We start from the raw sequence: 15,313 nt of genomic DNA, 5'->3' as shown, positions 1-15,313 counted from the left end.
GATATGAAGATATCATCAAATGATAAGCCTCAGAAAATCAAGGAGGGCTATGTGTTGCATCCTTGGTGAAAGAAGAGCAATGATCTGTAAGAAAAGATTCAGTAAAAAACAACTGGCATTTTAAGACTCTTGGTAAAATCCAAGAGAGGTTACATGAAGTAACTGTTGTAGGAACCCCAACTGAGAGAGGCTGCATGCTTACTTTTGATTTAGTCTAATGCTGAACTTGGAAGAATCCCTGCAAACAGAGGCTAATGTTAACACGAATAAACAATCTGCAATGTCTAGTGTAACATTAAAGAAAGGCTTAGGAAGTCTTCAACATAAATGAATGTTTAAAACTGTTGCTAAGCAATATGGATGATCAAACTTAAGTTTTATTGTTTTAAAACTCTGGTCTTTATAAATAAAACCATCTGATACTCGAGGTATAGCTAAATGACATCTGTTATGAAAGGCACCACACATGTACTTTTACCCACACCTGCCAAACCTTTTTGTCTTTCAGTCTAGCTACCAGGAAGTACATCATTGTGCCTTAATGGCTGTGTTTTAACAGCTTGCTCTTCCCCTTTTTATCTCCGTGTCAGATATATTTGATTTCTGCTTGGGCAAACATAATTATTCTTTCGAACAATAACTTTCCGGGAATGAATTATGACGTACTTTTGCAATTTGGAATCACGGTATATCCCAAATTGCAAGGGACCCACAAGGATCATTGAGTCCAACTCATGGCTGCACACAAGACCCTACAGAAGTCAGACCTTATTGTCTGAGAGCATTGTCCAAGTGCTTTTTGAACTCTGTCAGGCTCAGTGACATGACCACTGCCCTGGGGAGCCTGTCTCAGTGCAGAACGTCTCTGGGTGCAGAACCTTTCCTTAACCCCCAGCCTGACCCTCCCCTGTCCCAGCTCCATGCCGTTCCCTCGGGTCCTGTCACTGTCCCCAGAGAGCAGAGCTCAGCGCCTGCCCCTCCGCTCCCCTCGTGAGGGAGCTGCAGGCCGCCGTGAGGCCTCCCCTCAGCCTGCTCTGCTCTGGGCTGAACAAACCAGGGAACCTCAGCCGCTCCTAATACGTCTTGCTCTCTAGAGCCTTCACTATCTTTGTAGCCCTCCTTTGGACACTCTCTAATAATTTTATGTCCTTCCTAAAGTGTGGTGCCCAAAACTGCACACAATACTTGACGTGAGGTGGCACCAGAGCAGAGCAAGACAGCCTCTTCCCTCAACCAGCTAGCAATGCCATACTTCATGCACCTTGGACGTGGCTGGCCCTCTTGGCTGCCAGGGCACACTGCCATCTCATGTTCAACTTGCTGTTGACCAGAACCCACAGATCCCTTTCTGTGGGGCTGCTCTCCAACCTCTCATTCACCAGTCTGTATGTGTAGGAGGGTTGCCCTGTCCAAGGTGCACAATCCTGTACTTGCTGTTGTTAAATTTCATATTGTTGGAGATTTGGTTATGTTACCTGTTGTGTCCAACTCAGTGTTAAGAGCATCTCTGAGAAAGCTAGAGAAGATAACTACTAACCAATTAAGGGGTGGAAGAAAACAAATGTTTGCACATTTTGGACCAATTTTTTTACAGTTTCGGTTTGTCAGCTGGGTGGCAAAAACAAGTATTAGGAATTCTATGGGGCCGGTGAACCTAACTGCTGCCAAGGTGACAGCTATATGGATCACTATCTATAGGATCTCTCCTGGGCAGAGCCAATGACTTCCAAACCTGGCCAGGCCCTGCTAAGTGGTGTGAGGGCTACCTTGCAGGGTAAACTGAAAAGAAGACAGAGTCCAGCTGTCTGAATTCAGATTACATCTCTTTCTCTGCAGATGCACAATCGGCAGATGTAAGCTGACGTACTAACATTGATTTTAGTAGTAGTATATCTACCTCACTGTCTCCATTTATCTTTATCAGACCTCAATGAAAAGATCATTAGGTTAAGATGTTTGGCCCTTAGTGGAGACAAACTGAAAAAAGGAAAGAGAGAAAGCATGTTAGATAGCAGTATTTAGCTCACACAATAATAAATGCTATCTGAAAAACTTTGGAAAGTCTCTAACAAGGAATAGGGAGTATATCCTACAAAGTCTATGACGTAGCAGTGACTACCTTACTAGGCCTAAAGTTCACTCTATTCTTTTTGCTCAGTTTAAGGAACTTGGTGCTAAAATGTCAAAGCTTCTTGTTATTATATATTTTCCCTAAGATTTTCATAAATGTTTCAGAATGATGTTTTGATCTTTTCAAAGCTATTCATAAATTTGACAGGAATTACTAGGGAAGTTTTGCCTGAAAATTAAACTGAGCTGGATATTTTCAGTGATTGGTGTCTGTGAGGAAGAAAAAGAATTCAAACAAAAAGTTCCTGCATTCACAGTGAGGGTTCAAAATCACCGGAATTGCGCAAGCCCCTAGATGATCATTAAGGCTTTGCAATACTTCAGTTTTCTCTGAAACTATGAGACTTCCTTGCTTTTTTTCCCATGAATACTCATCACAAAATTTTATCAACACAAGCAGTAGGCATATATTTATGTTACACCTGAAACAGCAGCTGACATTTTGCTTTCCCCACAGATGATTGAGGGAATTAGGGTTTGAGGCCCAGCTATGAACCTCACGTCCTAGCACATGGTAGTCCTCATGCAAACAATTAGTTCAGATCTTTGCCAAGTTTTAGCTCTTCACTAATGCTTATAATTCCTCAATAAGTCAATACAACTTTAATGAAAAGAAGTTACACCTGTGTGTAGTATTTTTCATTACTGAAATCTCTTTTCTAATTTCTACTTAGCAGGTAGGAAGATAAGTGCATAGCTGGTTAACTTTCTTAGAATTCAACATAAACTCTTCCAGGTGAATGGGATTTGTTCCATTCTTCTCCAACTTCAGAAAGATTTTTATAAATTAAAAAATAAATTATAAAAATTAAATTATAAATTATAAAATATAAATTTCAGTGGTATTTGAAAGCTACTATGGTCTATATGATGAAATATCTTTCCTTATTTCCTGCTTTGTTTTATTTAAGAATTACATTTACGGACAAATATTTTATTGTCAATTCTATTTCATAGATTCCTTTTCAATTAATAGAATATGTAGTAAACTTCACTATGCACAGTATCAGATTATTCCAATTTTAGTTGGTCTTGTTCTGCCATTAAAAAATATTAACTCCTTCCTACACTTCTTTTTACTCCTGCATCCTTACACCATCAATGCTACAAGGCTAGGAGGTCATCAAAATACACATTAATGTTAAAAGCAGCAAATGATGATGGATAGGCAGAGTTATAATCATGTAATTGTAATTACAGTGTGTTTTTTATATTGTACATATTTCTAGTACAAATTCACTAATGCCATGAGAATATCTGAACAGACAGTTCAGATAAGTGTGTAAGTATGACTTACACACTTAAAATATTGCATGGTTGTTGTAAATATTTTAATACTTTCACAGATGGAAGCTCCAAGTGCCTTTGTTAATTATCAATTTTTTTCTAAACTGACAGATAATATATTGCTGTCAATAAGCTAAGCTTCTGCTTCACAAGACCTATCATCTCTAGTTTTTCTAGCTGATACACAGGTAGACACTAGGTAAGACTGTTATGGATATCTGTGGCTTCTGTAGGAAGTGCTGTTTGTCTACAGCATCAGTTTTTGAGAGGTTTATTTTTAGAAGGTGTGCTGTAATTACTTCTCTATGGGCTCCATGACATGTTACAGACTTCAATAAGCCACTGAGAAGTGTTCCTATATTAGCTGTAGTAAGCCTTATAATAATTACTGATACCTTTATTAACCTTTGCAAGTCATTGCTCTTTTCAGTTTTCCTGCCTTGATGGTGGACAGTGACCCGGCAAACAATATCTGGATGAGGTGGGGGCTACAGTTTGGTTCTTGGTTAATTAGAAATGTATGAATTCTTCATCTCAAACACAGGGCATGGCCTTTCTGTCTGTCATCCACTAAATCTGCACTGAATCTGTGTACTTAGGAATGATTACTGTCAGTAATTCACATATGATAAGATGAGTTGTTCATAAATGTTTTGTATTATTGTGGCTAATAGTTGTACAATCTCTGATTGTGCCTCACTGGTCCATGCTATTTAATGGATAACTTGAGGTTATAATGATTAAAATATGTGTACAAGAACAAGGCTGTAGTGTCCCGTTCTCTTAAAAATAACAGATTATTTTGATTCTGTCACTCTACTGTTGCTCAAGGTCTGCTTGCCTTAATTCAATGTGGACAATATAATACATTAGATTTTACACAGAGCTTAAGTTTTCCCAAAGGTGTTACCAGTCTTATTTAAGTCAGCCATAAAATTTGGATTACATTTGTTTTAATGCAGTATTTTTCTACCTTCATCTGAAGTCTTGCATCAGTAAAACCTCTTAAGGATTTGTTTTTCTCTCTGTATGACCAGAGACACTGTGTAAAGGCGTGTCTTGTTTGCTTACCAAGAAAGCGTATTGACAAGAGAAGAGAAAGTTTTTCCAGTTCCGAGAAGGATGGAGTTCATGAGGATACCATCTGGAGTAGCTTTTGGGGTGGAGTCACAGACATTAATTACATTAAAAATTAATTTGATTCTTCTTTGGCATGTTTACCCCAGGGTCAGCAAACACTCTTGATCTTTCAGAAACTCAAATACTTTCCCCTAAGGAAAACAGAGAGGCTATTTATTTGTTTGTATGGTTATTTATTTATTTCACAAAAGATCAACTAAATTCTCTCTTTTCTAATTTCTACCTAGCAGCTGGTTAAATTTCTTAGAATTCAGCGCAAACTCTTGTAGGTGAATGGGATTTGTTGCATTCTTCTCCAGATTCAGAAAGATTATTATAAATTTCATGTCAATTTGGAATGCACGAAATACTCAGGATTTAGAGTATGAGCATCTTGAAAAATGCTGTTTTGCGAGTGACACTGATGATCTGTGAAGCATGGAACACCTAAAATGTCCCAAAATAACTCTTTTTTTTTTTTTTTTTGGATTAACATGTAAAAGTATTGATTCCAACCAGTGAAATCATATTTTATTCAGGTGATTCGACTGCAACAAAAACAGAAGTCAAATTATGTTCACATGCAGCTACAGTAGAAGTTCCTCTCTTTTTTTCCCCCTCTCTCTCTTTTTTTTTTTTTTCTACCATGCTAGTAAATCTAGGCAGGTTAATAAAAGCATATTTTGCCCGAAGTGTTGAAGGTGCAGCTGAGTAAGAGATGGAGGTGAGTGGCAGGGTGCATAAGAAGGAGGTCCCTGGAGTTTGCAGCTCTTGCAGCACCTGTGTGGTAAGAGGGCTGCAGGAAGCAGCCTTTTTAAAATTTTAAGGTCATTTTCAGTACCGGAGTTTCAATGTCAGGGTAGCACTTGCCTTTCTCAGAGCATTTGTGAGGTGTTAGTTACTCTTTTACCTCTTTAGGGGCACATGGATGAATGAGCAGCACTCGGAGAATGGATGGGAAAGTACCACCTTAGGGACCACCCCCAAGGCAAATCTCCTGGCTGCTCAGCTGCAGAGACACTTCTTACTCTACGTATGTGGCTGATGACACCCAGTGCAAACCAATGGACCTACATGGTCAACAGGTTGACACTGCAGGTCTTCATAACCAACATGCTTATTCTTGTTTGCCCTTCAGAAATTGCTGCTGGTTACAAACCATAAAAGTTCCTGGAGTGTACCAGACTGGGAGCAGGGGATCAGCTCCCACCCATCAGCATGGTCTTCTACATCTGGATATTATGAACCCTGTACCCATTACACGACCAACAGTACTGCTGTTGAGGAGTCAACTTCCCTCTTGACCAAAACCTGTTTGATCAAGGACTGTCCTGGGTTACAACCTTAGGCCAGGTGAGAAAAGGGTGAGATGCTGGACAAGCCACAAGGCAGCACAGCCTTGAGGGCTTGCAAGTTTGAATAACTGCTCCCAAGTAGCACAATCCCTCCCCTGAATATAAACTCAGCTATTTTATTTCCAGGATGAAACAAAGGAACCTCCAAAGTTGGACGCTGAGAATCAGCACCACAAGGAAAACAAAAATAAGAGGATTACAACAAATTCTGGATAATGTACGTTGGTGTGCTTGTGGTGGGAAGCCACAGAGTTTTTCTATTGTGCCACAGTTAGGGCAGCTCAATGCTAAGCATAGTGCATGCTGTATGCCAGTGATATGAAGGGCAGTAGATGCAAAAGGCTATGGGATAAGTATTAAGGCAGGGAGCACTCCAAGGCATACGTGATGAAATGAGGCCTGTTCTCTGCAGAACATGGTAGATATAAACCAGACCCAGGGCTGCCAAGTTTCACATGACCCAAGTAATGGGACATAGATATAATAATGGCTAGAAGTCCCAAATAATGCACATTTCTCATACTACATGGTCAAATGTGTCTCGGGTACTAAAACATTACATATTTCATTCATTTCCAGAGTTTTGAAGAAATTTTCCAAATACCCAGTGGAATGTTCTAATATACTATGTTTAAGTCTGATCTGAAATGCTTGGACCCAGCATGTGTATGCCATGATTGCCATGTGTGCCATGCAAGCTCAGAGGGATTGCAGAACTGAAGGTCCTTTAAGGAGCAGACTTGGTGTCTGTGTGGGTCATGGAGAACCACTTTCTCTCTCTGAGATTGCACCTAAAACCATTACAAAGCTGTTTTTTTCTTCATAGTTAAGTACCGTGGTCTGAATTTCATCAAGGCCCATTGAGCATTAGGAAGGCCCTGCTGAATGGTGTGTAAGGCTGAGGAACATGGACACTTTTTCATGCAGTGTTCATGCAGTCTGAAAAACAGGAAGGGACAACAAGGCTTCTCTGGGGAAGATTTGTTCAGCATTAAATTGGCAAACTTCACGTCACACATTTTAGTATCAGTGTCTGACTAGTGTTATCCTGGCAACCTACATTATATCTTTGAAAATAAAAAAAAATTCTAATCAGAGACTTCATCTGACTGAGCATAAATAATAATTGCATTGGCTCAAGCACTATTTAAATGATGTACCACTGATATAGGTACACAACAGAGTGTTCACATCTCGTTCTCCTAAATAAACCCAACTGCCACAACTGCTAAACAGAAGTGTAAGACTGCAGAACAGGAATGATACAGGATAACTGCCACAAATCATGAGGAGCTCATGGTCACCGTGGGAAATTCTCATTCTGCCTATGCTACTTGTGTAACAGTTAAGGAGTTACATTGTGGGGAGTTTCGCAGGGGATGCTTCAGGTCCTTTTCGTAACGTCTTCCAAAAAGTGTTGCTGTTAAGAGTGGTTTTGATGTGGTATTCTTACTTTCCAGACGTCCATCAGGTAGCACCTAGATGAAAAGAGAAAGAGTGATTCTATTACCCACTAACAGAGTAGCAGTATTGCATGGTACAAAAGGGATAGGCCTTAGAGGTCAAATAATTATACACAGAACTTTTTAAAGACGATCCTCTGTTTCATGCATGGAAATGTTCTTGCACTTCAGGCACTGAAACAGAGCTCAGAAAATTGAAGTATCATGCTCAGCTCTGCCACTGCCTTCCCACATTTCCTTGGACCTGAAAGTCTTGAAAGTCCTTCCAGCTCCATCTTTGTAAGAAAGATCATTTCCTCCATCTCTAAAGAATACAAGAGTGGCAATAGCTGGTTTGTTAGTTACTTGTACATGGTGATGTAGGTTATATCTAGGTGTCCTGGTTTCAGTTAGAACAGAGTTAATTCTCTTCCTAGTAGCTGGTAGAATGCTATGTTTTGGCTTAGGATGAGAAGAGTGCTGATAACATCCCGATGGTTTAATTGTTGCAGAGCAGTGCTTACACCAAGCCAAGGACGTCTCAGCTTCTGGCTCTGTCCTGCCAACAGGCAGGCTGGGGGTGCAGCAAGAGCTGGGAGGGGACAGACCCAGGACAGGTGACCCAAACTAGCCAAAGGGGTATTCCATACCATCTGACGTCATGCTAAACAATATTTAGGGGTGGCTAGCCAGGGGAGGGGGCCGGACTGCTCGGGGTTAGGCTGGGCATCGGTCAGCGAGTGGTGAGCAATTGCATTGTGCATCACTTGCTTGTACACATTATTACTATTAGTACTATTATCACCATTGTATTATTATTGTTATTATTATTATTTTCCTGTCTTATTAAACTGTCCTTATCTAAACTCACAGGCTTCACTTTCCATTTCTCTCACCCGTCCCAGAGAGGGAGGGGGGAGGGTGAGCGAACGGCTGTGTGGTGTTTCCTGCCGGCCAGGTTAAACCACGACACTAGGACAGTAATATTAAATCTTTTTTTATTTGTAGACCCCTAAACAATTTCCAGATGGAAGTAAAAAGAATTGTGGTCTAATGGACATAGGTTGCTTTTCTTAGCTACTTTTTACAGATCTGTCTGAAATCATTGTACACAACCTATGGGTACCTGTACTTTTTTAGAGCCTCTATGACAGTAGTACGCATATATATGATAAGATAAACTTGTTTCCTCTAAAGCTCTACGAGCTTTTTTCATTGACTTCATTGTCTCTTGCAAACTATTAAACAACTCTTACAAATCAATAAAGATTTCATCTAGTCTTTTACATAAATGTAATCTGAAGTTTATGGATGGAAACATATTTTGACAAATATATGAAATTTCATGTAAAAAAAGTATTAAACCTGACAAATCACTTAAAAATACCTTTCCGTATTTTTAACTGCATTGGATCTCTACCCTTACGCATAATACTCATTACTAATTGAAAGCTGCTATTTATAGCTTTGGGCTGTGAAGTGGGAATGCATACTTGCTAAAGAAAACACTGAAGAGATTATCAGCCTTAGCATCTATATGTTCTTCTCGATGAGGATGAACTCAGTACATGTGTTTAACTGTCCTCTTCTGTAGAACCGGAGTGGTTCTGACTTAGCTGCCATAGCAGTTTCCCTTCCAGTACCACAGCCTTGAAAACCTTGTGTCAAACAGTTTTGGAGTGTCCCATTACCTCAAATTCCCCAGGGGCCAGCTGCATGTCGCTGTACAAGACCTCTGGAAAGACGTAGTTAGTGCCAAACGTGCCGCTGAGGGAGAACATGTCAAACTTGGTCTGCGCAGTCTCCACCGGCTGTCCACACGTGCTCAGGTCTGTGCTCTTACACTTGAGCAGTGTGCATACCTGTGGTGAGAGGATATAGAAAAGTAACATGCAGTAGGATTTCAATAATCTAGAGCTGGACTTGATAGAAAAAAAAAAATTCTTATGATGTAGGAATGAGCAAATGTTTTGGAATGATTCATTAATTTTGGTATATACAACCCATTCTCAACCCTTCTGAACCAATTACCTGCCAATGGTATTTTATGACAGAACCATGAAGCCCATCAAATGCACCAAGTACATAAATTTCATCGTTGCTCTTGTCTGACATCCTGTAGGTCAAATGACAACAGAGGTCCTTCTGGCAAACTGTATAATTTCCATCTTCGTGCTTGAGTTCACTGAAAGTGAATATATCACGCCGGACAGCTCCCAGAAAAGTGATATCTTCTGTAAAGTTTTTCACGCTTGTAGCATATGAGCTCCAGTTGACTGCAGGAGGGTAGGTGGGAGAAAGACGGGGTCGTGCACTCAGCTCGGCTACCAGGAGACGTCCCTCTTCTGTCTTACTGTTGTAATAGTAGGCGGCCGCTCCGCCTGGCGTGAACAGCCCGCTCCCTGCAAACGACACGCACGGCACCCACTGTTACCACCTCCCAGCGGGTGGCACCGTGGGCTCTGTCACCTGTAAACACGAGGCTGTCTTCAGACAACTCGTTAATGAAAACTGTGGAAGAATTTTAAAGTGTGGAGACACTAAAATACACATCCATAATTTAAAAAAACGTAAATCTAAAATCCAAAGGTTTTTTGCTTCATTGGATCTTGAATCTGAGCCTTCAGAGGCAATTTCACACAAGGCCATATATATTTTTAATGACTTACATTAATTATGACAGAAATTAGAGCTCTGGAAGTGATATATATGCCAAGAAGGAAACTGTGGGCATAATTACATTTCATAAAAGGAAACCTAGAGCAGTGCCCAAATTCAACCCAGTATCTTAACGGCAGACAAAAATGTTCCTTTGTGGCTTTCACTTCTGCTTTGGGGAGTAGCTATATATGCAGCTAGAACAATGTTTTCTCAGTTAACAGAAAAAAAAATAGCAGTAGACATCTATTCGTATCGAACCAAAATATATCATCTCGAATTCTTCATCAGCAACAAAAATCTGAAAATGCTTTATTCAATACAAAGGAGAATTCTTTTTTTTTTTTTTCTGTTTTTTTTTTTTTTGGGGGGGGGGTTATTAAGTTATGTTTAAAACATTTTTATCCATTTAACTGTTGATTGAAATTTAAAAAACAAAAAAATGCTGCCTCTAAACAAGATGGTGAACATTTAACTGAATGTTTGTGCCATTTCTGAAAGAAAACCTTGCTTTTGAAATACCAAAATTTAATGTCATTCTAATATTACCTCTCCCTGAACTTTCATCATTTTCTTGCCAGTAGTGGTTTACTGCATTCAACACAGCATCAAGAATATTTTTAGTCTTCTTGAAATACTGTTTTCCGGAGACTTTGCTATTTCAAAACAATGTTGCCTGCTTCTGAATCCTGTACTATGAAGACTATTCCCCTTTTCCCCAGGGCAACTCACCTGTCATAGACATTCTGATGTTGTGAGTATTTGCTGACAATAAATTGACTCTCATGCCCATTGCCCATGCAGAGTGAAATTCCACAGCAGTCAGAAAGGGCAGGACGTTCATCCAGGCCGTCGGGAAGAGCACCGTGTCCACCTGGAGCTCACTCACCAGCACCACAGCAGGCTCCCGGAAAAGGATGTCGAAGCAAGTGAAAATGCCAAACTTTCCAAAGGGTGTCTTGAAGGTGACAAGTTCTGGCTCTTTAGGGTAATTAAACTGTGTTTCTTGTCTAAATAGGTTGTACTGCAGGCAAAGAAAATGGCATATCAGAAACTAAAAATAAGGCAATATTATTAGCTGCCACTTTTTTATCTGAGATTAAAGAAAAACTGTGGGTTGAGATTCCTTTGGGTAAAGGAAATCTCAAAGCTTCCTTGACAGCCACTGGAGATGTCCACAGGAGGTTCAGTGGTGACTGGGAGTCAAAGGAAGTAAAACCCTCACCCAGAGGTTTGTTGAGCAGGAGGTGGATGTGTCCCTAATGTCTACTGGCAGCAGTGCTGAGCAAATGCCAACTGCTAAATGCTGTCAAGGCATCACCTGAGAAAGTGCTGCCTGGTTTGGCTAAAACTGTGCTGAGAACCAGCTAACATTTACTGAGCATGGCCAACTGTGCCAATGTTTCATTCCAGTTTGCTCTCATTAATGTAGTCTTGAGGCATTTGATAGCCAGCATGCTTTCTGCAGCTGCGGTGCTCCTGGGAACAGTGCCCGATGGATCAAATGTTTGCCTGCTCTTCCCTCTGGCCACAAGAGCCTTGCATTGGATTGGCTGTCACTCTACAATTACCTAACGTTATTGTATAAATTTGCTGAAATCGGTGCCAAAGAGATGAAATGTATACTGATGATCAATTACAGGGTGATGCTGAAGTGCCTCTTTACCTTGTGGTAACGAGCCACCAGTTTCCCTTCTGAGTCAAAGACAACATTGGTGTTGTACTGGTAGCGACCGTCACTGGGGCAGCTGGGATCACTGGAATTGCACAACTTCTTGTCCCCGATGTTTGCAACTACATAGATGGAGTTATTCCTGGCCATGCAGCTGAGTCGTTCCAGCACTGGTGTTGGAGCAAATCTAAGATGTTTTATATGAAATAAACAAAAACATCAACAACAAAATTACAAGTTTAAGTTTGAATAGTTTTGAATGTATTCAAACTTACTGTTCCACTAACTGCATATCCCCAGGTGGCGTAAAAGGGAAAGATCACTTCTGTTCTTTTTCTCCTCTCTGTTCATAGCATCATTTTGAATTCCTGGTGTCTTTTAGCTGTAAAAAAGGGGCTCCCTGTGCTCTTCTTTCCTGTACCCTTAAAGAAACTAAGTTGTTGTTTTCTGTGTGCATATAATTCCCAGCTAACATACAAACAAAGCTATGGACAGCTTCAGAAAACAAGGGAGAGAATAAACCAATATATAGGTATAAACTTAAAATAACTTAAAAATTAATTATCAGGAAAATCTGAGTCTCAGTTTCAAAAGACCTTTTTAAAAACTCTTCACTCTGTTTAAGGCAGCTGTCTATAAACCATTGGTAAAGAGTGGTCACAACATTTACAGACCCTTGAAATTTTGCTACATAAAGCCCCAGAACAGAAGAATACTAAATCTTAGTTGAGAGGCAACCCTTATCCCCTTGGTGTCCCCTGCTGACACACATTCAGAGAAGCCTGGTGTGCCATAGCAGACTGTGTAAGTAGTTGGATTCCTGAAAGGCATTTCATTCAAATCTAGAGAAATATTTTGTGCTATTTGATTAAGAAATCATTCCGGCCACATGAGCTGAGATCTGAATCACCTTGTTTAACCCATGCTTTTGCCATGATAATTAACTGGTTTATAGTTACAAAAAACTTTCTCGAGTAGTCAGAAGTGGTAAGCTTTTGCATGATTTCAAAATAATGATGTTGCCTAAAATTTCCTCATTTTCCTCCTCTTCTAATTTTCAAAAGTGAAGCTGTTTCAATGCTTTTTATCTTGCATATTTCAAATACATTTAATTAAGAGTTCTTTTTGAAGCATTTAATTTATACAGCATTTGGGATTTTTAAGAGATTAAAAAATTAATCAGTTCCTAGGCATTTTTCAGGAACAGCTCACAACTCCACGGGACACCAGCTTAAAACCAGACAAACAGCTGCAGAAGGAATCACCTTGTGGGATCAGTGCAGGGAATCCAGTTCACCTCTGGATCGGGAATGTCCTCCAGGTACGGGTAGATGGCTTCTCTTGTGAAAACCCAGCCATAAATGCCATCCTCAGGAGTCACAATGATGTGCGCGCCCTGGCAGAAGAGGCTCCGTTAAGAAGTCTCCATCAGTACATCCCCGCGGAGGGGTGTCAGCGGGAGGAGAACACACGATTAACACCACTCGGGATACATCTCGTACCTGCTGGGCTGCTTCCTTGATGGCTCCTTCCAAGATGTCCATGTTCTTGTTCATCAGGGCCAAAGCATCTTCAGGAGAAACTGTCTCTTGAGTGGCACGTGGCAGGATGACGGCGTGCTCGTACACAGCCGCAATGAAGGTGTCTGAGGCCAGGGCCTGCAGGGCTGCCAGGGCAAACACCGCAGCGTGCACTACAGGCCAGGGAGGGATCATGGCTGCTGCCTGGCAATTGCTTGAATGCTCTGAGTCTGGAAGAGTCATGAGGAATATAAAGTAGATGGGAAGAGGAGGAGTAAAGTTTGTAACAGGTTTGTTTTGGAAGTAATCTTCTATTGAGTAATCTGGGGAAGTACAGTGCATGTCAACATTCAAGAACATTCATTTATGGTAAGAAGAGAAAGAAACAGTTGCATAAATTGGATCATTTCCAATTTAAAATGTCATAAATAAAAGGTGAACAAATGGCTAAGAGAATGTGCTAGGAGCAACACAGGTCTACAAGCGTCTTCACAGAAGGATCGCTTACAAGCTCCATTCGTATCTTTCTCCAGGCTTCCACACTGATCTCTGCGCTAGCCCAGGCTGTCATGGTGAGGGCACACTGTTCCACACAAATTCACTCTGGCTTCTATCAGTTAAAAATGCAGCCAGGGTTGAGGGCAGACCACCTGCATGCAGTGGAGCGTAGCTGCAGCAGATACCACATACAGTTATAAGCTATGTGGTCTTGCCACGCTATGCTCTTGTGGCCAATAACTTATCATAGCTAGAGTACTTTAGAGCATCCTCCCTCCCAGGTACACACTGTAGTATACACTAACCCTTGAACTGTTCTGATCTTTCTGTCTAGAGCTGAAATACTAACTAGTTTTGTGAAGATTAAACAACAAACCTTTTTTGCTATTTTATGAAAAGCAATTTTTTTCACAGTAATTAATTAGAAATTGCTTATAGCAAGCAATTTTTATTCCTCACAAAGAGTAATTTTTTGCATATTTTGGAAATAGCACTTTGCTACAATAGCTCCAGGTGCTTCATTAACAGTCCACTGTTAGAAGCTGCATCGTGCCTGTGAGGATGAAGGAACATAACCTGGCTAATCATCTTGACTTTTCAGTAAGACATCAACAAACATACTCTTCATCCTGACAACATCCTCCTCTTCACTATGCAGCTCCATCCAGAAATCTTACTTCTGTCCATCAGCATCAAGGCCTCCTCAGAAGCAGGCAAGAGCACACTGTGCTCATAGGCAGCAATGTAGCTGTCCAGGGCCCAGGCCTCAAGAGCAGACAGCACCAAAACCGGACAGCAGAGGCACGAGCCCTGAAAAGCCCCAGACCTGAAATCTGGAAGTCACCCACAAGGAGGACCAGGGTGAGCAAAATCAGGGGACTTTAATAGGGAAAGTCTTGCAGAAACCTGGGAATTCTCCAGAGCGCCAGAAAGTTGACACCATGCGATGCAATCACGGTGTCCCTAAAGACTCAAATATCAAAGGTCGGAGAGCCACAGCCATTGAGCAATCCTGCCCCATGGTTACACCACCGACAGAGAAGTCGCCGCTGTGCTGCAGCTGAAGAAACGCATTGCCGGCCAGATTCACCGAGTGTTCAGGCCTGGCATTACTCTAATAAGTTGAAAGCAAGCCCAGGTCACAGTGGGAAAACAAGCCAGAGGAGTTTAGGAAATCACAGCAAAGACCGGAACAGACACATTCCTGGCCAAAGTGCAGGGTGTGGGGTGCAGGCAGGGCTGCCAGAGGTGGGTGCTTGGGCACCGCCTGTGCCACCCCTGGCTCAGGGCTGTGGGGCCTCTGGGGGCCGCTCCACATCACAGCAGGGATGCCAGCAGGCTGCTTGTCTGGGCAAACCTGTTAGGACACCGCTCCATAACTGAGCTCAGCGGATCTCTAGTCCTCAAAGATCTCTGTTAGAGCAGCATTGTCCTTGGGAGCCATAATTCCTAAATTTTGCCCATTGCACCCTGCTTTAGTTACATCTACAGATCACCCCATTGTAAATCTTGAAGCTGAAGCTGCACCTGCAGAAAAAAATCACATTTGCTAAGGTTTCTTACCTTCTTTGTTCCTGATTCAGCTGTCAGATAAAGAAATGTTTTTGTTTTTTTTCCTGTACTGGCCTGGAA

The 15,313-nt window shown here is 41.3% G+C and overlaps 1 protein-coding gene across 1 annotated transcript; it reads right to left on the bottom strand.

The window, feature by feature from the left end:
* Positions 1-5,045: 5,045 nt before the first annotated feature.
* Positions 5,046-13,413, bottom strand: LOC137854233 (pantetheinase-like). The gene is made up of 7 exons (XM_068677399.1): positions 13,166-13,413; positions 12,929-13,059; positions 11,658-11,850; positions 10,724-11,015; positions 9,365-9,735; positions 9,025-9,195; positions 5,046-7,369 (listed from the first exon to the last, which is right to left on the bottom strand). The coding sequence occupies exons 1-7, from the start codon at positions 13,376-13,378 to the stop codon at positions 7,217-7,219; spliced, it is 1,524 nt and encodes a 507-aa protein (XP_068533500.1). The 5' UTR covers positions 13,379-13,413; the 3' UTR covers positions 5,046-7,216.
* Positions 13,414-15,313: the final 1,900 nt, after the last annotated feature.

This window comes from Anas acuta, chromosome 3 (genome assembly GCF_963932015.1).
Source record: "Anas acuta chromosome 3, bAnaAcu1.1, whole genome shotgun sequence".
In the NCBI taxonomy this organism is placed as follows: Eukaryota; Metazoa; Chordata; class Aves; order Anseriformes; family Anatidae; genus Anas; species Anas acuta.
This window is presented reverse-complemented; position numbering and strand designations above follow the sequence as displayed.